This window comes from Mesoplodon bidens (assembly GCF_964165515.1).
Source record: "Mesoplodon bidens genome assembly, chromosome: 3".
NCBI lineage: Eukaryota > Metazoa > Chordata > Mammalia > Artiodactyla > Ziphiidae > Mesoplodon > Mesoplodon bidens.
Genome location: NC_138178.1, coordinates 109,971,653 through 109,998,991, shown reverse-complemented (window position 1 = coordinate 109,998,991; position 27,339 = coordinate 109,971,653). Strand labels below are relative to the sequence as shown.

At 36.6% G+C, this 27,339-nt stretch overlaps 1 protein-coding gene across 1 annotated transcript in view; it reads left to right on the top strand.

Annotated features, from left to right (window-relative positions):
- PRKD1 (protein kinase D1) overlaps positions 1 to 27,339 on the top strand; it is a 339,086-nt gene that overhangs the window by 241,162 nt on the left and 70,585 nt on the right. Inside the window, exons 3-4 of the mRNA XM_081226889.1 lie at positions 15,067 to 15,198; positions 16,541 to 16,701. Of these exons, the coding sequence (XP_081083015.1) occupies positions 15,067 to 15,198; positions 16,541 to 16,701 (293 nt within the window). The remainder of the gene's footprint in view (positions 1 to 15,066; positions 15,199 to 16,540; positions 16,702 to 27,339) is intronic.

Sequence of the window (27,339 nt, the reverse complement as noted above, 5' to 3'; positions counted from 1 at the left end):
GATCTGTTCATATTTTCTATTTCTTCCTGATTCAGTCTTGGAAGGTTATACCTTTCTAATAATTTGTCCATTTCTTCCAGATTATCCATTTTATTGGCATAGAGTTCCTTGTAGTAGTCGCTTGTGATCCTTTGTATGTCTGCAGTGTCCGTTGTAACTTATCCTTTTTCATTTCTAATTTTTTTGATTTGAGTCCTCTTCCTCTTTTTCTTGGTAAGTCTGGCTAAAGTTTTATCGATTTTGTTTATCTTCTAAAAGAACCAGCTTTTAGTTTTATTAATCTTTGCTATTGTTTCTATTTCATTTATTTCTGCTTTGATGTTTATGATTTCTTTCCTTCTACTAATTTTGGGTTTTGTTTGTTGTCCTTTCTCTATTTCCTTTAGGTGTAAGGTTAGATTGTTTGAGATTTTTCTTGTTTCTTGAGGTAGGATTGTGTTGCTCTAAACTTCCCTCTTAGAACTGCTTTTGGTGCATCCTATAGCTTTTGGATCATCATGTTTTCATTGTCATTTGTCTCTAGGTATTTTTTGATTTCCTCTTTGATATCTTCAGTGATCTCTTGTTTATTTCATATCGTATTGTTTAGCTTCCATGTGTTTGTGTTTTTTCCTTTTTTTTCCCTGTAATTTATTTCTAATCTCATAGTGTTGTGGTTGGAAAAGATGCTTGATATTATTTCAGTTTTCTTAAATTTACCAAGGCTTTATTTGTGATCCAAGATGTGATCTCTCCTGGATAATGTTCTGTGTGCACTTGAGAAGATAGTGTAATCTGCTGTTTTCCGGTGAAATGTCCTATAATCATCAGTTAAATCTATCTGTCTATTGTGTCATTTAAAGCTTGTGTTTCCTTATTAATTTTCTATCTGGATGATCTGTCCATTGGTGTAAGTGAGGTGTTAAAGTCCCCCACTATTATTGTGTTACTCTTGATTTCCTCTTTTATAGCTGTTAGCAGTTGCCTTACATATTGTGGTGCTCCTATGTTGGGTGCATATATATTTATAATTGTTATATCTTCTTCTTGGATTGATCCCTTGATCATTATGTAGTGTCCTTCCTTGTCCCTTGTAACATTCTTTACTTTAAAGTCTATTTTATCTGATATGAGTATTGCCACTCCAGCTTTCTTTTGATTTCCATTTGCATGGTATATCTTTTTCCATCCCCTCACTTTCAGTCTGTATCTGACCCTAGGTGAAGTGGGTCTCTTGTAGACAACATATATATGGGTCTTGTTTTTGTATCCATTCAGCAAACCTGTTTCTTTTGGTTGGAACATTTAATCCATTCAGATTTAAGGTAATTATCGATATTATGTTCCTATTACCATTTTCTTAATTGTTTTGGGTTTGTTTTTGTAGGTCCTTTTCTTCTCTTGTGTTTCCCACTAAAGGAGAAGTTCCTTTAGCATGTGTTGTAGAGATGGTCTGGTGGTGCTGAATTCTCTTATGTTTTGATTGTCTGTAAAGCTTTTGATTTCTCCATCGAATCTATATGAGATCCTTGCCGGGTAGAGTAATCTTATTTATAGGTTCTTCCCTTTCATCACTTTAAATATGTCATGCCACTCACTTCTGGCTTTTAGAGTTTCTGCTGAGAAATCAGCTGTTAACCTTTTGGGAGTTCCCTTTTATGTTATTTGTTGTTTTTCCCTTGTTGCTTTTAATAATTTTTCTTTATCTTTAATTTTTGTCAGTTTGATTACTGTGTGTCTCAACGTGTTTCTCCTTGGGTTTATCCTGCCTGGGACTCTCTGTGCTTCCTGGACTTGGGTGGCTGTTTCCTTTCCCATGTTAGGGATATTTTTGACTATAATCACTTAAGATATTTTCTCAGGTACTATCTCTCTGTCTTCTCCTTCTGGGACCCCTATAATGTGAATGTTGGTGCGTTTAATGTTGTTCCAGAAGTCTCTTAGGCTGTCTTCATTTCTTTTCATTCTTTCTTCTTTATTCTGTTCTGAAGCAGTGAATTCCACCTTTCTATCTTCCAGGTCACTTATCCGTTCTTCTGCCTCAGTTATTCTGCTATTGATTCCTTCTAGTGTGTTTTTCATTTCAGTTATTGTATTGTTCATCTCTGTTTGTTTGTTCTTTAGTTCTTCTAGGTGTTCATTCTTTAATTCTTCTAAGTCTTTGTTAAACATTTCTTACATCTTCTTGATCTTTACCTCCATTCTTTTTCTGAGGTCCTGGATCATCGCACTATCATTATTCTGAATTCTTTTTCTGGAAGGTTGCTTACCTCTACTTCATTTAATTGTTTTTCTGGGGTTTTATCTTGTTCATTCACCTGGTACATAGTCCTCTGCCTTTTCATTTTGTCTATCTTTCTGTGAATGTTGTTTTCATTCTACAGGCTGCAGGATTGTAGTTCTTCTTGCTTTTGCTGTCTCCCCTCTGGTGGATGAGGCTATCTAAGAGGCTTCTGCAAGCTTCCTGATGGGAGGGACTGGTGGTGGGTAGAGCTGGGTATTGCTCTGGTGGGCAGAGCTCAGTACAACTTTAATCCACTTGTCTGCTGATGGATGGGGCTGAGTTCCCTCCCTGTTGGTTGTTTGTCCTGAGGCAACCCAGCACTGCAGGCTACAGGCTCTTTGGTGGGGCTAATGGCAGACTCTGGGAGGACTCATGCAAAGGAGTACTTCCCAGAACTTCTATTGCCAGTGTCCTTGTCCCTGCGGTGAGCCACAGCCACCCCCCACTGTGGAGGGTTGGAGACCCTCCAACACTAGCAGGTGGGCCTGGTTCAGTCTCCTTTGAGGTCACTGCTCCTTCCCCCTGGGTCCCAGTGTGCACACTACTTTCTGTGTGCCCTCCTAGAGTGGAGTCTCTGTTTCCCCCAGTCCTGTTGAAGTCCTGCAATCAAATCCCACTAGCCTTCAAAGTCTGATTCTCTGGGAATTCCTCCTCCCATTGCCGGACCCCCAGTTTGGGAAGCCTTACATGGGGCTCAGAACCTTCACTGCAGTGGATGGACTTCTATGGTATAAGTGTTCTCCAGTTTGTGAGTCACCCACCCAGTGGTTATGGGATTTGATTTTATAGTGATTGTGCCCCCTCCTACCATCTCATTGTGGTTTCTCCTTTGTCTTTCGATGTGAGGTATCTTTTTTGGTGAGTTCCATTGTCTTCCTGTCAATGATTGTTCAGCAGTTAGTTGTGATTCCAGTGCTCTTGCAAGAGGGAATGAGCGCACGTCCTTCTACTCTGCCATCTTGAACCAATCCCGGGCCTATTGATTTTTTTAAATGAGGTATATTTTTGGCGTTGTATCTAAGACATCTTTGCTTAAACCAAGCTTATAAACATTTTCTTTGAGGTTCTCTTCTAGAGTTTTTATAGTTAGGTTTTATATTTAGGTCTATTTTGAGTTAATTTTTGCAAATAATGCAAAAATGTAAGATTAAGTCTACATATGCATATTTGAGAAAATGTCTAGTGTGTTTTACCATATTTTGTGCACTACCACAGTGTAGTGCCAGTTATTTACAATGCTGTTATTTTAAAATATTTTCTCAATGAAATGATTTTGCAACTATTCTTTGAGTTAATAATTATTCCCATTTCAAAGATGAGGGAAGTGAGATGCAGAGAGATCTTGCAGCCTAAAAGTGGTAGGTGGAAACAGCAGTGAAGCCACTTTATCTCACTCTAAAAGTTATATGCTGTCCACTGTTGTAAAAAGAAAATTGTTTTCAACGATAAAGTTCCCATGCTGTGAATGACCTGTTCAGATCACAGATTATTTCTTTCCACCTCTTCCTCCCTACTGGAGCCTGGGCTGTGCACCCTAGATCCCTACTGCCCTCAAACCCAGCATGACCTTTGGCTCTAATGCCCAGATGAATGGATAAACTGATGCCCTTTTGAAAAGATTCAACTGGTGAATGGATAAGCAAACTGTAGCATATCAGCCAAATGGAATTTGACTCAGCACACAAGGATGAATTTCAAATGCATTATGCTGATAGGGGCTACACTCAAAAGACTACATTTAGGGCTTCCCTGGTGGCGCGGTGGTTGGGAGTCCGCCTGCCGATGCAGGGGACGCGGGTTCGTGCCCCGGTCCGGGAAGATCCCACATGCCGCGGAGCGGCTGGGCCCGTGAGCCATGGCCGCTGAGCCTGCGCGTCCGGAGCCTGTGCTCCGCAAGGGGAGAGGCCACAACAGTGAGAGGCCCGCGTACCACAAAAAAAAAAAAAAAAAAAAAAAAAAAAAAAAAAAAAAAGACTACATTTATATGACATTTTGGAAAAGGGACAGAAAATAAATCAGTGGTTGCCAGGGAATGGGGGTAGGAAAGAGTTTGTCTTCAAAGGGGCCCAGGGGAATTTGGGAACGGCTGAAAAAAATTGTTCCATATTTCGATTATGGTATTGGTTCCACAATTGTATGTGTTTGTCAAAAGTGTTCACAACAAAGTGTAGATTTTACTTTAAGTAAAATATTTACTCAGTAAGTGTGACTAAAAAGCATAAAAGCAGATTTTCAATTAATAAAGCTCTTTTATTCTGATAAATCAGAGCAGACCAACTGAGTCAGTCAACCTGATTCTTCTAAAAGAATATAAGGAGTCCCTTAGCAGTAAGTTCCCTCCTCTGGGCACCCTTGAGCAGCAGCCAGAACTATTCCTGTTCACAGCAGGTGCCTGGTCAGCAGGCATTGAGTTGAATTCAGCCATCATTGAACTGTTGCTTTTTTGGGAGTGGGAATATCCAGCAAATTTCACAGCTTTTAAGGTTTTTGTTTGTTTGTTTATGAATCAAGAGTAAGCATCTGTTTTTAAGAAAAGTACAGTGAGACTTAAAGAAACTTGAAGCAAAGCATATAGGACCTCAGCATGTTGTCTCTATATGCAAAGGTATTTGACAACAGTGATGCTATTTGTTGCCAGAAACCCTGCTGCCTATAAGAACATTTCATTATAATCTGTACCTAACCTTTGTCTACCAGCCTTTTGTAAGTAGTCTAAAGGGCAGTTTGTATGCTGGTATTCCTCATACAAATGAGGTCATTATCCTTTTAAAGGTATAAAGTCTCCTGTATGTAATGGAGCTTTCTAAGAAACAGGCTTGACCTTTCTTTCCCCTATTCCGGGTGCCTGCAGAGCCTGCACTCATTAGCTAGAATTTGACTCCATGACATTTTTACTTAATTTTCTTTTCCTCTATGTTGGACACATGGGGCAACCATTTATGTTCTTTCTTGACCTGAGATGCTCTCAAATCTCTTTCCAGCTGTGGCATTTTTCATTCAGGCACATCAGGATATAGTGATCCTTCTTCCCCCTCTGCAATTCCCAACTGTTAATTGTTTCATTTTAGAGAAGGGACTAGACACAGTCCTATGGACTTAGCACCATTTAATTAGCATTAACCAGAACAGGGGAAAGAAAAGCAATTTCCTCTGGAGTGGAAACATATTCTTTATGAGGTAGTAGAGGAAACGAGTAATAATAGTTTTTAAAGGCCTTAATTTTTTTATGTGCTGTGATTGATGATAGATTTAAAAGCAGTATTTCCCTCTTTTAGTATTGATGATGATGACGATAATAATATTTACAAATAACAAATAATAATTGGGATTCAAACCCAGATCTTTCTGATTACAAAGCCCATACTGTTAATTATTATGCTAAGAAACCCCTGTGGTAACCACTACCAGTATGCCAAGGACTGTGCTAATCACCTTGTGCCCTCCTCACAGCCTACCTAACAAGGTGACTAAGCCAGTTTGAGAGAGCGGGACACTGAGGTTCAGAGAGGGGAAGTAACACATCTAGGGTCACCCATTTGCTGTGACTGGGATCAGAGCCCAGATATGCTCTGACACTAAGTCCGTGCTTCTCACCACTGCCTGCACCACTCTGCCTAGAGAGTAATAAGACACTAGCAAAGACATCTCTGGAAGTGTCAAGGACATTGCTAGTTACTTTTTAAAATGTGCAAATTGTGATCCACGTTATGAGTCTGATGGGCTTTGCTTTTGAACTTGAAATACTATATTTACAGATTATTAGGACTTAAAATGTAGAACCTTAGAACCGCAGGCTAGCAATATGAGTTTTAAAGGCATTGCTTCATTTATTCAACCATGGACATTAATTGATTGCTTAATGTGTGCATATGAACTCAGAGAAGGTTACTACTCTCTATCCTTCAGCAATCTGCTAATGTCAGGTGTGAATGCATAAAGGGGTAAAGGGTGTCAGTATAGCATGATACATTTTATGATACGAGTGTGCCCAGGAGCTTATCAGAACATAGAAGAGGGCGGTTAATGTCAGGTGGGGGTGGGCTTATCACTGAAGGCTTCCCAGAACAGGTGATACTGAGCTGAGTTGTGGGATGGGAAGCAGAAGGGAAGGTTTGTGTGAAGGGCAGGGAGGCATATATCAGTAATGACTGGATCAAAAAGTATGTTGAGGGGAGTGTTAATATGAGGGTCTTTGGCAACTTCTTAATATGGAGGTGGACGGATATAATAACTCGTCTTACAGCTCTCTTCCTTTAGTTACATAGAGTTCCATTTTGTATCTGTTTCATCCTAGTAGCCTTCCTGGCAGAAGACATTGCTACTACTGTAACAGTTATTCTGCAGCAGCTACAGAGCTCAGTTGCCTGAGAGGGAAACAAAGGATTGATTGCTCAGGTGTTAACTGTAACTCTCCAGGTTCATGAACAGATCCTCAACTTCTTGTGCAGAATTTTTAGCCCTGCCATCATAACTCCTACTGTCCTGTTGCTTGCCTCTGGTTAAAAAGAAAAATAAAAGAAGGCAAATAAGGATCTGTTTCCTTCTGAGAACGAAGGAATGAATACTTGTGAACTTCCCTGATTTTCATACCAGAACATAGGCCTTGTCACTTGCATGCCTGACATCTAACAAGCGTAGGGATCTCTCCTTGAATGTTTGTGATTATATTATAAATGCCTGAAAGTATTGAACCTAATTCTGTGACGTAGCACATACAATTATTATAAATAAACCTATGCTAAATAAAAGAGAATATTACATGACTCTTAGGGCACATCAGTCAGTAGTGCCTGCTACATGATCATGCTGATAAATCTTTCCCATTTGATTTTCCATCACTTTGAAGATTTATGAATTTCTTTTACTTTCTAAAGTCTTGTTTTCCTCCAGAGATTTGATAAGCACTCACTTCTGTTTCCTTCTAGTTTTTCCATGGTTTGTTATTTTAGCTTTTTACTCATGAGGTATTTTATATATATATATATATTTATATATTTGTATAACGTAGGAGAAAAGTTTCTAAATTGTGTTCCCCCCAAGTAGCTAAAAGTTACTAATTGTTAATCATTTGTTAAATTATGTTTCCCTGCTGCATGGATTTATGATATCTCTTCTATCATATTTAAAATTCATACATAGAGTAGATTTCTACGTTATCAGCTCTCTCCTATTGATCTCTTTTGTCTTGCACATCCACCACTTACTTTTTTTTGTATAAATTTATTTTTATTTATTTTGGGCTGCATTGGGTCTTCGTTGCTGCACGCAGGCTTTCTCTAGTTGCAGCCAGCAGGGGCTGCTCTTAGTTGTGGTGTGCAGGCTTCTCATTGCCGTGGCTTCTCTTGTTGCAGAGCACAGGCTCTAGGTGTGCGGGCTTCAGTAGTTGTGGTGTGCGGGCTCAGTAGTTGTGGCTCACGGGCTCTGGAGCACAGGCTCAGTAGTTGTGGCGCACAGGCTTAGTTGCTCTGTGGCATGTGGGATCTTCCCGGACCAGGGCTCGAACCCGTGTCCTCTGCATTAGCAGGCAGATTCTCAACCACTGCGCCACCAGGGAAGCCCCCCACCACTTACTTTTAAATATCATAGTTTTATAGAATATTTTGATATCAACTAGGGCTAAATTTCTTCATTAACTCTCCTTTTAAACTCTTCCATTCTTATCAGAGTATTTTCTATTTTTTCTTACAGAAGGCCTTTGGCATAATTCCACAAGCCCAACAAGAGTCTGTTAGAATATTGTGGTAGATGTTTTCATAAGATTAAAAATGAATTTATATAACTCACCTGGGCCTATTGAGAACAGATCAGCTTAGATAATCTTTGTTCATCTATCCTAAACTTCGTTTCCTTCTTGAGTATATTTGAGATTTCTTCTTCCCTTTATTTATTTATTTATTTATTTATTATTTTTTTAGTTTGAATATAGATACTCCTCTTCTAGAAAAGGTAGAAGCAAAACTACAGTTGAATAGTTTAGCTTTTTCTACTTTGTCTGTTAGCATTAAACACTTTTTTCCATGGTGCAGGCCTATCTCTTCCTCATTCTTGCCACATATGACACACAGCTAAACGGCCTTTTGTTCTTTCCAGCTTTTTAAAAGCTTCAGCTTTCTCCTCCTGTTAGTCTTCTTAAGGTGGTTCTCACTGGCCAGGCCACTCTTTGCTGTTTCCCTGACTCTGCTGCTCCTTCTGTAGCTGCATTCTCTTTCTGAGTATGAGCCTAACAGAGTTCCCTGGGCAGTTATATCAGTTTCTCTAGGCACTACCCCCTCTTCTCCCTAATTAGGGTAACTTGTTATTGTGCTGTCACTCTGGCTTGTGAGACCTTTTTATTCCTCTTGGAGCCATACTTTTTTTTTTTTTTAACATCTTTATTGGAGTATAATTGCTTTACAATGGTGTGTTAGTTTCTGCTGTATAACAAAGTGAATCAGCTATACATATACATATATCCCCATATCTTCTCCCTCTTGCATCTCCCTCCCACCCTCCCTATCCCACCCCTCTAGGTGGTCACAAAGCACCGAGCTGATCTCCCTGTGCTATGCGGCTGCTTCCCACTAGCTATCTGTTTTACGTTTGGTAGTGTATATATGTCCATGCCACTCTCTCACTTCGTCCCAACTTACCCTTCCAACTCCCCGTGTCCTCAAGTCCATTCTCTAGTATGTCTGTGTCTTTATTCCTGTCCTGCCCCTAGGTTCTTCAGAGCTTTTTTTTTTTTTTTTTAGATTCCATATGTATGCATTACTATACGGTATTTGTTTTTCTCTTTCTGACTTACTTCACTCTGTATGACAGACCCTAGGTCCATCCACCTCACTACAAATAACTCAACTTCGTTTCTTTTTATGACTGAGTAATATTCCATTGTATATATGTGCCACATCTTCTTTTTAACAGTCTGGCCATATACTTAAAAAATATTTTCCCAGAACTTTCTGAACTGCCTGATCAGCATATCTAAATACATGTTATGTTTCTTCTCTTGGCTGCTGTAATCTTTGGGATGATGTATTCACATCCTCCCAAGTTCCCATCGTTGCTCCTCACTAATGTTTTTCTGGTCATATGTGAGTGAAAAATTGAAATTTCTGTCTTTTTTTCTCCAGTTATCTAAAAGATGCTTTTGTAAGTGTCTCAACAAGAATTTGTTTAATACTCTCGTTTCTGAAGAGCTAAGGGACTTTCCCAACTCTAGACATCTCCAGGTATAACAAAAATGTGAACCGTGTGATTAATTTGAACAGTGCTTGCATGAAGGGAGTATCTGGTACAACAGTGGCTTGGAGAGACTGGGATCAATGGAGAAGCAGAAAGAAATGACCAACCTCAGGGTGTAGGTATTAGGTAGTGGAATGGGGGGAAGGGAGATACACATCTGCAGGCGTAATTTTGCAGGCTCAGATATCTGGGCCACGATAGCATGCAAATGATCTATTGTAATTTCTCGGTTACCTGTGTCATGGACAATTTGTTGGAGTCACTCTTGCTAACTTTCCTGACAGTGCACCAACGATCAAGAGCCCACAAAATTATAATTATAAAGAAATTTATAGGTAGTCTTACACATTTTCTATAATTAAATAAAATCAGCCTATACAAAATGTTTCCTCTTTCCTTTATCCTATTCTTTGCTTTTCAAAACACTCTTCATCCTTCAAGATTCTGTTCAGTGATCCCTCCTTGATGAAGCTTTCCCTGATAGACCCAGGCAGACTTAGTTGCCCTTTCTTTTGTGTTTCCATCCCTGCATCTTGTATTATGATTATTTATGGGTCTCTCATCCTCATTTTGACTTTGAACTCTCAACAACAGATACTATTCCTTGTTATTTTTCTATTTCTAATATATACTATATTACAATACATATATATTACTATATAGTAGGCTCTGGATATATTAGTAAAACATAATATTAATCAACTATATGCTTGAAGGTATTAGGCCTGCTTGACTTACATGAGCTCATTTAAGAAAGACTCAAAAAAGTCTTAATTTAAATGCTTGCTTTTAGAACTATCACCTCCAAGTAGAAATTACAGAGTAGTGTTTGGGACTCAATATAAAAAAATATTTCTAATAATTTGAGATACTTACAAATACAGTAAACTGATTTGTGAATAGTTATCATTCCACTAATGAAAGCTCTCACGGAGCAGAGAATTATTTATGTGTATCTATTATGTGTGTGTATGGATGAATGATAGGATGTTAAAGTGGATATGGTTTCTTATCCACAGAATACCTTAAAACTGATGAGTATGTGTATTTATGTGGGGAGAGTGATATTCAGAAGCTATTTTCAATATTCCAGAGGTTAAGAAAAAAACAAATTTATCTACAACAAATCTTAACAATTTTTAAAAGCTTCATAATGTTTTGCTTTGGGCCAGACTTATCAATTGAATGACACTGGTTATCATGTAGACACAAAACTCTAATTGGCTGTTAGTTATCGTTACCTTTGATTTTTATAAAAATTTTAAAACCAGTTATTGTTACTAACTCCAATTTGTTTGGAGGGAGAAGGATTTCAAAAAATGGAGGAGCTTCCCTGGTGGCGCAGTGGTTGAGAGTCCGCCTGCCGATGCAGGGGACACGGGTTCGTGCCCCGGTCCGGGAAGATCCCACATGCCGTGGAGCGGCTGGGCCCGTGAGCCATGGCCGCTGAGCCTGCGCGCCCGGAGCCTGTGCTCCGCAATGGGAGAGGCCATGGCAGTGAGAGGCCCACGTACAGCAAAAAAAAAAAAAAGGAGTATGTGCAGAAAGCATGTTAAAAGAATTTTTGATCATGAACTGAATTAATTTCATTTTATACATTATTTCATGGACTTTTTTTCCTCAGTATTTTTTGCATCTCTGAGATAAGGATGCACCTTACAATAGTGGTGTGTTGTATTTCATTGCAGTGTTTTTTAAATCTTTGCTAGTAATTCATAAAATAAAGATGCAGCTTTATAATCCACAGAATTTTGATGGTCAGAGAATATGATGATTAGATTCAGAGTGGCTGAGAGAATTTGTATGGTTCAGCTGTCAGGCTGTCTGAATCAAGATCTTGTGTTACCTAGGGCAGCTCCTTAATTTTTCTGAGACAGTCTTCTCATCTATAAAGTGGGGATAATAGTATCTACTTCATAGAGTCCTTGTGAAAAATTGAATGACATGATACTTGAAATGTGTTAAGGTTTTCTTCTCTTATACCTGTTCCAACTTGGCAATGCCAGAAAGAGTTAACACTTCTCCGAAATTGCCAAAATTACCAGTAAAAAAGAATTACTGAAAATCTTGGAAGATAGGACATTATTTGATTTTATTATGCAAATATTTTTGAGCTCCAGAGATTATTTATTTTGCTTTGGAAGCCTGATTTCTTCTGTACTGCTAACCAAACAGTTTATTCCATTTTGTGCAACAATTTATCATGAACCTTAAAAGAAGTACTGATTATCTTAGAGTTTTTGGCTCAATTACCTGTTTTAAATGCTCAGTGACTAAGGAAAGCATGTTATTTTCTCCTCTCCTGCACCGTGGAGTATAACAATAGACTGTGAACAAAGCAAATCAAAGATACACAGGTACCAGTATAAGGGGCCCATTGTGTTTAGTTTGTAGCCCTGTCATATGGTTTTAATTTAGGTCACCTGATTGATTATGACATACTGACAGATAGCACCGTTTTTCTCTCTTGGAATCTCTAGACACTTTAGTATTTCTATTCTTATCTGTCCATTTTGCTTCCAAACCTTAAGTGAAATGGAATTACAGCATTCACTTTGTTTTCCTGTGCTAAGTGATTATCTCTGAAGTGCAATTTTGTGATTAGGCAAGATGGCATGCATACACTCAGCTAATGCTGATTTCCCCCAGGGTGCAGAAACAGGTAAATTCATAATGAATGGATGTTGTGCTTTGATTTCAAATGCATGTGAAACCTCACCACACTTGGTAGTTTTATTTTAAAAAATGTATTTAATTATTCTAAAATTAACAGGAGAATATTAAAATTGAACTTTAGAAAAATGGCATTTAAACATAAGTCAAGGGTGCTAACTGCTTATGAATGTTAATCCCCTTCAAAAAGTGAAAAAACAAACGTACCTGACATAAACTCGATTTGGGGGGGGCGGTCATTGAAAATCTTCTTTTTAATTATCTATATTCTTTCTGATTAATTCAAAAAATATCTGAACACATCTAGGTATTAGTATTGTCAAATTCTAACATTCCTTATTTTGAAAACTACCTTAATTATTCAGCTAATTGCTATCATGGTATTGTCACCATTGTTTGGGTGACATTTGGCAGGGGTGGGAGATGGGGGCAGAGGCAGGGGAGAAGTTAGGAGTTAATGGTTGGCACCAAGTATTTTCTTTAACTATTTTCTTTGATGTTTTAAAAACAAATTTGTCCATGACTGTGAGAGACCAATTTTAAAGAAGATTTAGCATTTACAAAATTAGACACACTTTGACCAAATTATAAAAGTAGTTGATTAGAACCCAAACCATACTTTTTTACTGATTTACTTAGAATAAACGTTGACTGTAATATTGTGAAACTTGAAGTGAGAAACATAATAATACAATTTCCCAATCTTATTTCAATTGAAATCCTTTTTGTAAGGAACATTGACACTAATCAGAACTCCTTGTAGGCAATGCTAGAGCAACTTACTTGGCTGCACTTCTTTGATTAGCTCCGTCTTCCCACAGTTTAATCTCTTAGTGTAGTGTCCGGTATACAGTAATAGCTAAATAAATCTTAACCTTATTATTATTCTCATTATCTTTCCATTGAGTAAAACTAGTACCTTTAATAAGTTGATGGATGATTTCCAATAGTAAAGCATGTTAATTTGGAATAAAGTACTTTTATTCAAGGTTCAAGGGAAAACTGACCCATTAAAATTTTTAATCTCTTTTTATGGTCCAGATATATGTCTGTGAACTATCAGTAATATCCTTTCTGGTTGAAGTGATTCACTTTCCTGCATGTTCTGTTGTCACTTGCCCTGAGGGATGTGATACCCTCAAAGTTGTCCTCATAATTTTGGACACCTATCTAGCAGAGATTAATCGCCTACAGTTTCAGTGTTCACTCTGTCACACCTTGCATACTTACCAAGGTAAGCACTTCATAATTATATTCCACAGGTGATTCGTTAGCCCATACCTGCTATCCAAGACACCATCAGGAAAACTGCAGATGTTTATTTCCCTCACCATGGGGCTGTTGGATATAACTCTTTGGGTAGAGTTAGGAAAGGTAAGATGTAACACTGGTATGATGAAAAGGACAGTGGATTGGGGACAAAACACTCGTGAGTTGTAGTCTTATTTCTGTTTAGTAACTTAGGCCAAATTTTGTAGCTTCTCTGAACCTTAGAAGTTATTTTCTAGTTATTGTGGAGTTTTTTGTTTGTTTTTATCTGCCTTTCTGCTGGTCTGGTAGGCTCTGTAAAGATGTCTTACTTATCTTTACATCTTTGTCCCTGGAATGGTGCCATTGACAACATTGAAAAGGTGTTTAACAAATGTGTGTTGAAAAAGTAAGGCAAGAAGACAAACAGGAGGAAGAGAAGGGAAGGCAGAATAGAAGGATGTATTTAAGGCCTAAATTTTTCCTCAAATTCTCTTTGCATAAAACCTTATGAAATCAAGTGCATATGGTTCTATTCTAAGTTAATGGAAGTTTACACTTTAAGGGTTAGGAGAAGTCACCATTGATCAGACCTTCTCTTTTTATGTATGGGAAACTGAGGCTTGTGATGATTAAGTGAGTTGTCAGTAAGGTAATGGCAAAGACTCATCCAGCTCTTCTCACTCGTAGGTCAGCACTCCCTGGACTATTATGGGCAGCCTTAATATCGGGCTATATGTGTAAATAGATCCAGAAAGATATAACCCTACACACTAGAATTTTGGGAAAAGAGGTGGTCTTTCACTTTCATTTCTCCATACCTTTCTATTTCTTGATTTAAGCAACACCAAAAAACTGTGAACTATTTTTATAACATAATAAAAATATCATGTGGAAAAGTATAATTTTTAAAACATAATGCATTTCAATACTCTGTACGAATACCATATGGGATAAATAACAATAAGCAATAACAAAACGTACGCTATAGCATGAATATGATTTACTAAAGTATATTTATCAGAGTGGGCTGAAATTCACCGGTGTGTGTATTAAATCCCTCTGTTTGGCATATTGATGAAGAGGCTGCTTGTTATTTTTAGGTCAGGATTTAAATGCTTGGTTATATTGCCTAAGTGTTCAAACAACTGTATCTCCCCAAAAGAGGCTGCCCAGATTTCTTCCAGTTGGGCCCCACCCTTCTAATGTACTTCTTCAAGGTCATATTCAAGTATACTGTCTTCTGATCTGTCTAAATTCCATTCATCAAGTGTTTCCTTTCCATTAATATTTCTGAATACCTCTCTGGCTCATTTACGTAAGAGAAAAAGCAAAGTGTTTTAAAGCAACATCCCATATTTATAGATTGAAATGAGTTATTCTTTCATTCATTCTTTGTTCTAGCGTTTTGGCTATTTTTGAAGTGGCCTGAGACCTTGATAAGCAGGAAGACAAGAAAGAGGTTCCTTTGCCACCACTTGTAAAGCTGTGGTTGAGAAGAATGGAGTGGAATGGCTAAACGTCAAGCAGTGTTGCATCTTATCTTTCCTGACTTTGCCCAGTTATACCCATACTTGCATGTTAAGTATCTTGCATACTAATTATCTACAGATGAGCATATTTATTCAACTTATTTTTCAATGTTTTTATTTTCACAGCTTCCGCCACCTTTGAAGACTTTCAGATTCGTCCCCACACTCTCTTTGTTCATTCGTACAGAGCTCCAGCTTTCTGTGATCACTGTGGAGAAATGCTATGGGGGCTGGTGCGTCAAGGCCTTAAATGTGAAGGTAAGGTATTCCTTCCCCAGCCAAGTGGAATGCATGCTGGAGTTAGCTACTTATGTCGTGCCCTCTTCTGCAATGCCTTCTTTCCTTCAGATACCTTCCAGGGATCTGTGTACTGCATGGATTCTGTTCGGTTCATTTCCTATCTTCAACATGTTAGCCCTGATCTGGGAAGCCAGATTCTCCTATCTTTTCCCCTATATCATGTGAATATGTTTCTCTCCCGTAAGGTGTTGGTTATTTTGCTAACAGGCTAAACATATAATTTACATCTTAAGCCAGAACTTGGAATAGTAGGCATTCAATAAATGTTTGCTGAAAGGAGCTGAGATTCAGGAGGTTAATCAGACCATCCAAGGTCGCTCAGCTGTTGCGTGGCAGGCTGGAACATGTACCCAGTTTCTACACCAAGATCATAGTTTTATCATCCTCCATGGACAGAAATCCTTGAAGTGCATAATTCAGGTTTATAGGATACCATGATATAATCTTAAAAACGGACCAAATCATACCTTGCTCTTTTTTGATGAAGGGTGGGGTGGGGAGGGATAGAGCTGTTTGAACTTTGACCAGAAACCCCAAGCTTTTATGATGAAATCCATAAATAAAATAACCATAATTTCTGAATTTCTATCTGTAAGAAGGGAAGTTAAGAGACAGTGATCTGGAAGAAAGTCTACCTAAAGTGTAGTTTTATGAAAATTTGTCTGGCCTGCTATGTGACACATGGGGAAATTCTGAACAGTAAGACTACGTGAGAGAACTATGAACAGTAGAAATATTGAGAGGAAAATGGTGCTTTCCTAATTATCTACCATGTAGAAACTAGCATGTGAAGTATTTTACATATTTTCTTAACAATTCTGCAAGGTAGTTATTATCCTCATTTTACAGACAGGAAAACTGAGGTGAAGTAATTTGTCCAAGGCCATGTAGACAAACAAGTTGTGGAGCCATGATTCAAATCAGTGTAAGTCAAAAGTTGTGAAGCGTTATGATTAATTTTCCCTTGCAATAGAACTTGAGGCAGCTAAAAATAGGTCATCTCACTGGAGTTTTATTGCTAGATCCCTCAAAGCCCAAGTCCCTTATGTTAGAAAACATTTTTTAAAATGATAGCCAGGGTAGTTGCTGGGCTCATCCAATAAAATCAGATGTCAAAACCCAGCTTATTGACAAATTGGGAAAATAAATCAGGAGAAGCTCAAAAGAAAATTTAAATTTTCGAATAGCCTCAAGAAACATGGAAGCAGTACTGTTTCTAAAAATTCATAATTTACAACTTATACTAAAGTAGCTTTTAATTTATAGTTGAACAAAAGTCATTTTTACTTTCTCCTTCCAGGATGTGGGCTGAATTACCACAAGAGATGTGCATTTAAAATCCCCAACAATTGCAGTGGCGTGAGGCGGAGAAGGCTCTCAAATGTTTCCCTTACTGGGCTCAGCACTGTCCGCACAGCATCTGCCGAGCTTTCCACCAGTGCCCCCGATGAGCCCCTTCTGGTATGGCCTCCTGTTTATCCATTTGCCCGTTTACATGAGAAATCTGTAGGACGATGTGGTAACAGTGGTAATCAATCCAAGACAGTGCCCTGGGAGAGAGGACACAGCCAGGGTGTTAATGACTGTGTTTCTTCAGGGCCTGTGCTGTAGATTGGTCAGTGCTTCAACAAATATCCAACAGCTTCAAGTTTGCTTTTATCTGTGAGCTTAGAGCAATTTTAAAATCTGTGAGGTTTCATCATGGTCATGGAGCCAGAGCAGCACAAACTAATGCGTAAATGTGACAAAACATAGTTTGTCAAAATTTGGAAACCAGAGATAAAAGATTTTCTTCTCTGATGATTATTAGAGTACTTCGTGGCATAGTTGACTGTTTATTCTGGGAGAAAAGCTGAACTTCGCTCATATGAAAAGATGAAAATCTTTAATTGTTTGGCATTAAAGGATACGTGCTGATGTCAAAGTGACACTGGTTGACAAATGCCATGGGAAAAATAGCATTTAATACTTTAAATATTTCCATTGGCTCTAAAATATATATCTGTGGATATGGCTTAAATATTTTTCTTTAAGAAAGTTAAATTTTGATTTTCCAAACATTGAAAGCAAAGTAAAAATTGTTGCAATTATATACACTATTTAAAATAAGAACATTATTCTGAAATAAGCTAATTGTGTGAGCTTAAGTTTCCTATTTTTACTCCCTCTGCTAGTGGATATTACAAAAACTCTTTATAATCTAATAATTACAAAAATAAATTAAAGAGAAAAATAAAAATTATGAAACATTTAGGTTAGATAAATCCCTGGAGTGGAGAGGGGCAATGCATTTTGAAGCCATCTCTAAAAAGCTGTATTACTTACTCTATTGTTCGGAAAATATTTTATTGTGATCTTTAAATCACTTAAATTTTGTTACAACATAAGCCAGATGTATAACTCAAATGAATGCTTATTTTGATAAATAGGAGAAGTCCGTACTCTGTGTTTCTGTGACTTTTTGGGGGGAGTCTGTTGTGTTTTCATGAAGCGAACCTGTTAGGGGAAGTCAGGCACTAAATCCCACCAGTAACTAGAAGTATTAATATATTATATTTTGGTGACTATTCAGAATGCATGTGTGGTTATATATTATTTTATAAAGTTGTATTAGTTAGAATTAATGATACTCTTACAGAAAGGTGCTTAAGTCAAAATCTACTTACTTTTTCAAATAACTCTCACATTATCTTTCCAACTCTGAGATTTCTTGATTTTGTTTGAAGTTTTGTAGGTAGTGATTTTATAAGTCAGCAGTTACTCTTGCTTTTAAGTACCATCTCTGAGAGTCATACTGTTTACAGAATAGGCATTTTTAAACAAGTTTAAGAAACAAAATTATAAATTAATGTATATTGTTTTCAGTTTCACCAGGAAAAGGTTTTTAAAAGTTAGTTAACGTCTCATAAGTAATCTAAAGCTGTAAACTAAAGTTATTCATCATTAGAATAGATTAGAATCTAAGTAATTAATGCTAAAGATTCTTCCTTTAAAACTATCTCAGTTTTTCAAAAAGAATTAATAGGAATATATTTAATTAAGTTTGCCTGGAGAATTCAGACCAGACTTCCAAGATGAGGTGTTACTTAAGCTGATCTTTACTGTGCTTTTTCATTTATCAGTGGTTTGATTTTCTATATTAGGCTAAGTGTTTGATCTCTTTAAAGTCATACAAGGTAATTTAAAAATGATGGCTTTTGTGCAAAGACTTCATAAGTCAATAGAAAGAGTTGCATGTATATAATCTGTTTTAATGTGTTTCTTAATATGTGCTTGATGTATTTAAAATTAATTTTGTGTGAAATTTGAATATTAAAATTAAGAAAAAAACGCTATCTCAGTTTTTAATAATATATACATATATGCACATATGTATGTATACATACATGTGTGTGTATATATATATATACTTCAAAACATCACATATGTATCATTTAGATTTTATAAGTATAAATGAAATTATTATATGCATGCATATTTATAAATGTGAATGTATAATTTATATATAAATTTAATTTAGGTTACTAAAGTCTTTAAGCAGGTTTTTGTGTTTTTCAACCAAATTATTTAATTGCTTTAATTGCTTTATTTAATCAAATTACATAATTATTTAATGATTCAAATTACTTGATTACAAGCTATATTGTACATCAGATGTTGAAATTCGTTAGCACTTTATTGCTGAATGGAATTTTTTTGTAGCAGAATGCTTAAAAATGTTTTTAAAATACATTTTAAAAATCACATTTTAACTATATCTGCCAAGAATGCTTACAAAAGTTTGATCAAATCAGATATTTATGAGGCGAGAAAATATTGGGGCCACAGGATACTTTGAAAAATGTTATTATGAACTTTCATAACCTTATATAAAGTGCCCTGTGGGTAACCTTTAAATGAAAAATGCCTTTGGTAATAGTGTTGGTGACACATTGGCTCTCAAATGCATGTTTTACATTCATCATAGCACTTTTTGCCCCTGTGGGGTGCCTGTATGTCTCTCTTTGCATGCTCGGAGTGCAGCTAATATGTCTCTTTTCATCCCTGTGCAAAACATAAAAGGCCAGTGACTATAGTTTAAAGGTTATAGTGAATGCCTAGTCAAAGGTAACATTATGGTAATGATAGTAAAACCTTTTAGTCCATATACAATAAACAATATTTTCCATTTCTGAAAAGGATGATGGCCTATATAAAGATGGCATTGCTAAGTAATGCCATTAGACCACCCATGTTGCAAGTCTGCCATAAGTAAAGATTTTCTCCCAAATGTAAGAAAATGATTTTCCTATTCAACACTTGATTGCTTATTTTGACTGGAAAATCACCATTTCACATATTGATTAAAATACTGGTAATTCTATTAATTTACCCATTTCTGGCAAATAAATTGAGTCTTGGATTTCTATAATGCTGCTAACATAGAAAAAAAAGTATAACAACATAGATCTTATGACAAGCTTTGTCTGTCATCAACTTCGGCACTAAACTGAATCCATTATTCCAACCGTGATGCAGTCCTTTTTTGAGAAAATCCAAAATGTAGGCAATTTATGGCATCAGAGCTCTGCAAGGGTGTATATCTTTTTGTACATCATCACCTATGTTAGAAGGAAACAAGAAAAACTCAGTAGGTACTTAAGGAGGACACACTAATATGTTGTTTCATTATGTATAAGTATACTTATTAAGATTATATCAGTTTTATAAACTTTTAGACAATTGCATAGGAGAAGTCAAGATTAAATGATCCTATGATATCTCTATTTATCATCTAGATCTTTTTAAATATCATCTCATCTTTTTAAAAATTTACAGATGTTCTTGTGGTGTTTGGGAAAAGTTAAAGCCATTTGAAATCATGTTATACAAGGTTTAGTCTTAGGCAAAAAAGTTAATAATCTGTTCCAGAACTTCTGCTCCTAGCTATGAAGAAGCTTGTATCAGACCACTCTCCTGTAAGGGACAATTATAAAAGCTTAATAGAGTATAACAGAACATAACAAAACAATATTTAAAGGTACCTAAGAGCAACCAAGGCAATCAGGATTTGAGGGACAAATGTCTCAGAAATAAGGAAATCACAGAGAGGTCAATGCACAGGACAGCCCCCAAACAAAGAAGTAGCTGGCTCAAAATGTCAGTAGTGCTGAGTTTGAGAACCCCTGATGTAGAACAAAGCTGGAGAATTTCCAAACATATCATAAAGCAGTAGTTAAGACAATGTGGTATTACACCAGAACAGAAAATAAACCAATGAAACAGAATAGAAGGAGTCCAGAAACTATGTGCGTATACAGGCCAACTAAGTTATGACAACAGTACCACTGCTGTGAGAAAAGGATGGTTTTTTTCAACAAATATTTCTGGAACCAATGGGATATCTATATGGAAAATATGAATCTTGACCTTACCTTATACCATATACAAAATAAATCCTAGGTAGATTAGGAGCTTCTAGGAGATAGCATACAAGAGTATCTACAGTAACTTGGGTCATGAAAACCTTTTTCAAATAGGACTCAAATCACTGATGACAAAAGAAAAAAATTGGTAAATTGGGCATCATTAAAATTAACAAATTATTTTCAGCAAAATATACCATTGAAAGGGTGGAAAAGCAAGTCACAGAATGGGAAAAGATATTTTCAATGTATGTAATATGTATATATATCTTGTAAAAGAGTCATAGCCAAATGTATAAAGAACATCTATAAAAGTTGAAAAGACAGACAACCTTATTTAAGATATAGGCAAAGTACTTGAATGGCACTTTACAAAAGAAGACAGCCAATAAACATGAAAATGTATTTTACATCGTTATTTATCAGAGTATAAATTTAAATCTACAGTGAGATATCTCTACACCAGAATGTCTAATGTTGGGGGGAAAAACTGACAGTAACAAGTATTGGTGAAGATACTGAGCAACTAGAACTCACATACACTACTACTAGGAATATAAATTGGTTCAGCAACTTTGGAAATCTGGTTGGCAGTTGTCTTCTAAAGCTGAACATATGCATATCATGTGACTCATCAGTTTTACTCCTAGGTATATATTCACCAGAAATGTGTATAGATATGCATGGAAAGATATGTAACAGAATTTTTAAATTTTTTTAATTTTTAAAAATACGTACCAGAATTTCTAAAAGTTTTTTAGACTTCACTTTTTTAAAGCAGTTTTGGGTTCACAGAAAAATTGAAAGGCAGGCACAGAGATTTCCCATATACCCCTTGCCACCCACACATGCATAGCCCCCCCCATTATCACCATCACTCACCAGAATGGTACTTTTGCTAATACTGGTGAACATACGTTGACATACACATCATAATCACCCAGTCACATCATAACAAACCAAAGTCCATGGTTTGCTTTAGGGTTCGTTCATGGTGTTGTACATTCTGTGGATTTGGACAAATGCATAATGACATGTATTCATCATTATGGTATCATGCAGAGTATTTTCACTGCTCTAAAAGTCCTCTTAGTTTCATCTATTCTTCCCTCCTCCCCTCCAGCCAACCCCTACCAACTACTGATTTTTTTTACTGTCTCTATAGTTTTGCCTTTTTCAGAATGTCATATAGTTGGAAACATACAGTATGTACCCTTTCCAGTTTGGCTTCTTTTACTTAATAGTACATACTTAAGTTTCCTCCATGTCTTTTCATGGCTTGATGGCTCATTTCATTTTAGAGTAGAATAACATTCCATTGTCAAGATGTCCACAGTTCATTTATCCATTCACCTAACAAAGGACATCTTGGTTGCTTCCACGTTTTGCCAGTTATAAGTAAGGCTGCTATAAGCATCCATGTATAGGTTTTGGTGTAAACCTAAGTTTTCAGCTCTTTTGAGTAAGTATCAAGGAATGCAATTGCTGGATCATATATGATAAGCTTATGTTTTGTCAGAACTGCCAAACTGTCTTCCAAAGTGGCTGCACAATTTTGCATTCCCACAGCAATGAATGAGAGTTCCTGTCGTTGCACAACCTTGTCAGCATTTGGTGTTGTCGTTATTTTGGATTTTGTGTTCTGGTAGGTGTGTGGTGGTTTCTCATTGTTTTAGTTTGCATTTCCCTGATGACATATGATGTGAAACTTCTTTTCACATGCTTATTTTCCATCTGTATATCTTTTTTGGTAAGACGTTTGTTAAGGTTTTTGGCCCATTTGTAAATTGGATTGTTTGTTTTCTTATTGTGGAATTTTAAGAGTTCTTTGTATATAGATATATTATTTAATATTTATTTATTTATTTTGGCTGCCCCTGGTCTTAGTTGCAGCATGCGGGATCTTTAGTTGCGGCAGGCGACTTCTTAGTTGTGGTATGCAAACTCTTAGTTGCAGCATGTGAACTCTTAGTTGCGGCATACATGCAGGATCTAGTTCCCCGACCAGGGATCGATCCCAGGCCCCCTGCATTGTGAGTGTGGAATCTTACCCACTGGACCACCAGGGAAGTTCCAAGAGTTCTTTGTATATTTCGGATAACAATCTTTATTAGATGTGTCTTTTGCTAATATTTTGCAAATGTTTTCTCCCTGTCTGTGGCTTGTGTTTTAATTCTCTTAACATTGTCTTCTGCAGAGCAGAAGTTTTTAATTTTAATGAAATCCAGCTTATTATTTATTTCTTTCAAGGATCATGTCTTTGGTTATGTATTTTAAAAAGCACCACCATATCCAAGGTCACCTAGGTTTTCTCCTATGTTATCTTCTAGGATTTTTATAGTGTTGTGTTTTACGTTTAGGTCTATGATTCATGTAGAGTTAAATTTTTTAATTTAAATTAACTTAATTAACTTGCATTAATTTACTTTTTAATTTAAGTTAATTAAGTTAATTCATTGTAAGTTCTGTGTCTAGATTCATTTGTTTACATGTGAATCACCAGCACCATTTATTGAAGAGACCATCTTTGCTCCATTGTATTGCCTTTGCTCCTTTGTCAAAGGTGAGTTGACTGTATTTATGGGGGCTTATTTGGGGTCTCACTGTTTTGCTTCATTGATCTATTTGTCATTCTTATACCACACTGTTTTGATTATTATAGCTTTATAGTAAGGCTTGAAGTTGGGTAGCATCAGTCCTATTCTTCTCCTTCAGTATCATGTTGGCTATTCTGGGTCTTTTGCCTCTCCATATAAACTATAAAATCACTTTGTTGATATCCATAAAATAATTTGCTGCGATTTTGATTGGGATTGCATTGAATCTATAGGTCAAGTTGGGAAGAACTGACAAATTGATAACATTGAGTCTTCCTATCTGTGAACATGGTATATCTCTCTCCATTATTTTGCTCTTTTATGTCACTCATCAGAGTTTTGTTGTTTTCCTCATATAGATCTTATTCATGTTTTGTTAGATTTACACCTAAGTATTTCACCTTGGTGGGGTGCCAGCGTGAATGGTATTGTTACAAGCATGTTTTTAACATTTTTATTCATTGTAGCTAAAAACTAGAAACAAATAAATAGTGGTAGAGTCATACAATGGAATAGTATACAGCAATACAGCAATAGAATTGAGGAAATGTTAATTCATTCAGCAACATAAATGAATCTCACAAAATAATATTTAGGGGAAAAAAACAGACACAAAAGATTATATGCCTGTGAATCCAGTGTATGAAGTTCTAACCCAGAAAAACTGAGTTATGGTGAGAGACATCAGAATAATGGTTCCTCGTAGGTGCCCACTGAGAGAGGGAGCAAGAGAGAGCCTTTCTGGATGCTGGAAATATTCTATGTCTTGATCTGGGTAGAGGTTACATGCTTATATGCTCATGTAAAACCTCATCAAGATGTACACCTAGAATTTTCTGCACTTTATTCCATATAAATTATACCTGAATAAAAAGATTTTATTTGTTTATTTATTTATTAATATGTGGTCTTGATTAATTAATTATTTATATTTTTGGCGGTGTTGGGTCTTCATTTCTGTGAGAGGGCTTTCTCTAGTTGCGGCAAGTGGGGGCCACTCTTCATTGCGGTGCGTGGGCCTCTCACTATCACGGCCTCTCTTGTTGCGGAGCACAGGCTCCAGACACACAGGCTCAGTAGTCGTGGCTCACAGGCCTAGTTGCTCCGCGGCATGTGGGATCTTCCCAGACCAGGGCTTGAACTCATGTCCCCTGCATTGGCAGGCAGATTCTCAACCACTGCACCACCAGGGAAGCCCAATAAAAAGGTTTTAAAATGACAATAGCAAGTTATAAAGTCATTAGGTTTCTTCATCCCAAGTTATGTGGTAAAAGAATGAAATATTATATCAGAAAAGTTAATAATTTAATTTAATTCTGAGATTCCTATCAGTCAATTTAAAGAAAATGGGGTTATAGAAATTACATTATTCAGTAACAGGAAACATAAATTCTTTGGGTGCTAAATGAAAGTAATATGCCACATCACCCTAATATATATAGTATTCATTTACATAATAAACATTTTCTACAGTAGTCTTCACCACAGATACACAACTGTGATTCATATGATCTTCTCTCAAGGGAAAAACAAAAATAAAAACAAAGCTCTAGTAAAATATTGCAACCAACGACCAAAGGAATAGGTGGCTCTCTTTTTCTTGGCGACCTATGGACATTTCTGGTGATTCTAATTTGATAGCAAGGGAGAAATACAGAGGTGTGTGTTTCCCAAAATTTTTTCTTTAAAATAATGGTGCTATAACATATTATGCAAAATATCCTTCTCCTAGTCAAATAAGATTGGGAAGTACTTCTCGGTCCATCCAAGTACTGGACATCACAATATTCATTAAGCATAGTTATGGTTCTCAGAAGTCTTGCAATAATGAAATCAGTGTTCCTAAACTGACTCAACTATGGAATCCCTTTTTCTCAGGAAACCTAGGAATACCTAGTGGGAAAATAACATGCACTTTTAGAAATGGTAACTTAGAGGAATAAGTCAATTAATGCATGTTGCATAGACCATCTTCAAATATCGTGCAGTAAACCAGCACTAAGCTGGAATTGAATTCTGATGATAGCCCAGAGTAAAGACATTCAGGGCTACAAACTGGAGGAAAATCCTGAGCTTTGGATACTAGGTATGTTGATGACAAGGATAATATCTTATTTTGGAAATTGAGGAAATTTGATTTCTTCTCACAAAGGGAAAGCTTTGCCTACTCTGTATGAAAATGTTCTATAAAAGTACATTCAAACAGGTTATAATTTCTCCTCCAAAGTCTTGTTTGGATCTGGCCAAATGGGCAATTGTTGCTCCTGAATTCTGCTCATGCTTCATGTTAATCCAGAAGTCTAACTGGTATCACTGGGTAACAGTTAATTTTAGCAGAACCTCAATCTAAATGTACATCCCTTTCCAAAGTCTCTGACAAAATGGGTTAGCTGTAGATTGCAAATCAGGATGCAGGGACTGTGAGAACAAATAATAGGATTTTTCTCAAAGTGTAATGTTTATTCAACACTGGAAATACCATGGATTTCAAAACACCGTCATGCATTTTTTGTTAAGAAAAAGAGTCAACTGTATTTTAGTTTTGATTTAATTTCTAGTTATCAGATAGGGCTAACCCACAAAGCTTGAGGGAAGAGAGATGAAAAAGAACATATTCAGAACATATTCATAAGTAGACAGATGCATGTCTACTTAACCAAAATTTCTTAGATTTTTCATTGATACTTCTCTTAAAAAATGTATCATAACCTTTCTACTTTTGAATTATATTTCAACCTTAAATGAAATCAGACAGAAAACAATGATATGCAGTGAAGACTCTAAAATAAGCAAAGAATACACTGTAGACGTATTTCTCTCATTAAAACTCTAACCCACTATTGGACTTTTCAGGTTTGTAAAGCACTGACTGATACTGATTATTCATCAACTTATTCTTGCCTGCAGGCAGATAACTATGTCACATTTGATTACTTTGATGACCTTTTTCTTTCTTTTTCCATTGAGAGTATGAATTATTGTGAAGAAAATCTGATCTTTCACTTAAAGGTCAAAATGCTTCTTTCTGACTCTAATTTATTTTCAAGAAGGTGAATGAACCGTCTTTCATCACTGACACTGTTACAAGTAGATATTTTCTTTACCTCTACCAACTCAAAACTGTAAACTGTGTTTTTGCAATCTTAGTGTCTGTAGTTCCATTGAAATGTTAAAAAGTAGTTTCTAACCCAGATGTTTCTGTGCCTCAAAGACTGATTAGTATCACATTTTGCTTTTTCTTGAAAATATATCTATTATTTGCTAATAATATTATTGAGTAACATGCATTGCTTTCCTCCAATAACACGGTTCTCTTGTCTTTTGCCTCCCCTTTTCTGCACCTTTGTCTGCTTTTTCTCTTACAACTTCATGTTTCAGTCTCCTGTGAGTCCTGGCTTTGAGGTAGGTACTAACTCTGCCTAGGAATGTGCTTCACCATCTTTTGCAAGCCAACTTTATAATATTAAATTAACATCAGACAGTCATCTGTATTGACTCTATGAGAATACTCAGGTCATAATTTAGCTCAGAATCCCACCTGTTGAACTGCAGAAAGCCCATGGGTGGTGGTGGTGGTGGTGGTTGTCTTTTCCTGGTGTTATTGTTTAAGTTTTCACAGTCTTCAAGAAGACGAAGAGCAGTGCAGGCATTAGACCAATAGTTGGTTTATTAGATAAAATTTTGCCCTCAGATTACTTGATTCCATAACATTGGTGTCTTTTCTATGAAACTGGGCAGGCCAGTTGAGAATAGAACAGAGCACAGTCAGCACTCACTTTACCTGGTAGCATATTAACTGAAATGCCTGCATGCTGGAACTGTGTCCTGGTGCTAGGTACCATAGAACCGTGCCAAGTGAGGTCGCCATCCTGATATCCAGCAGTTTTGGTTGGCGCCATAAGGCACAAAACAAGGACTGCCTGAAGAGGAGTACAACTTTTCAAGAAAGGAGCTTTGAATCCTTAATGTAGTATTACAGTCTATTTAATTACTTTTATAAAGGATGGTACTAGTGTATGTATTAAGGTCTCAATCCAAGAAGAAATTATATATGGGAAAACACACATTTCCTTCATAAAGGTTTTAAGTAAGACCCC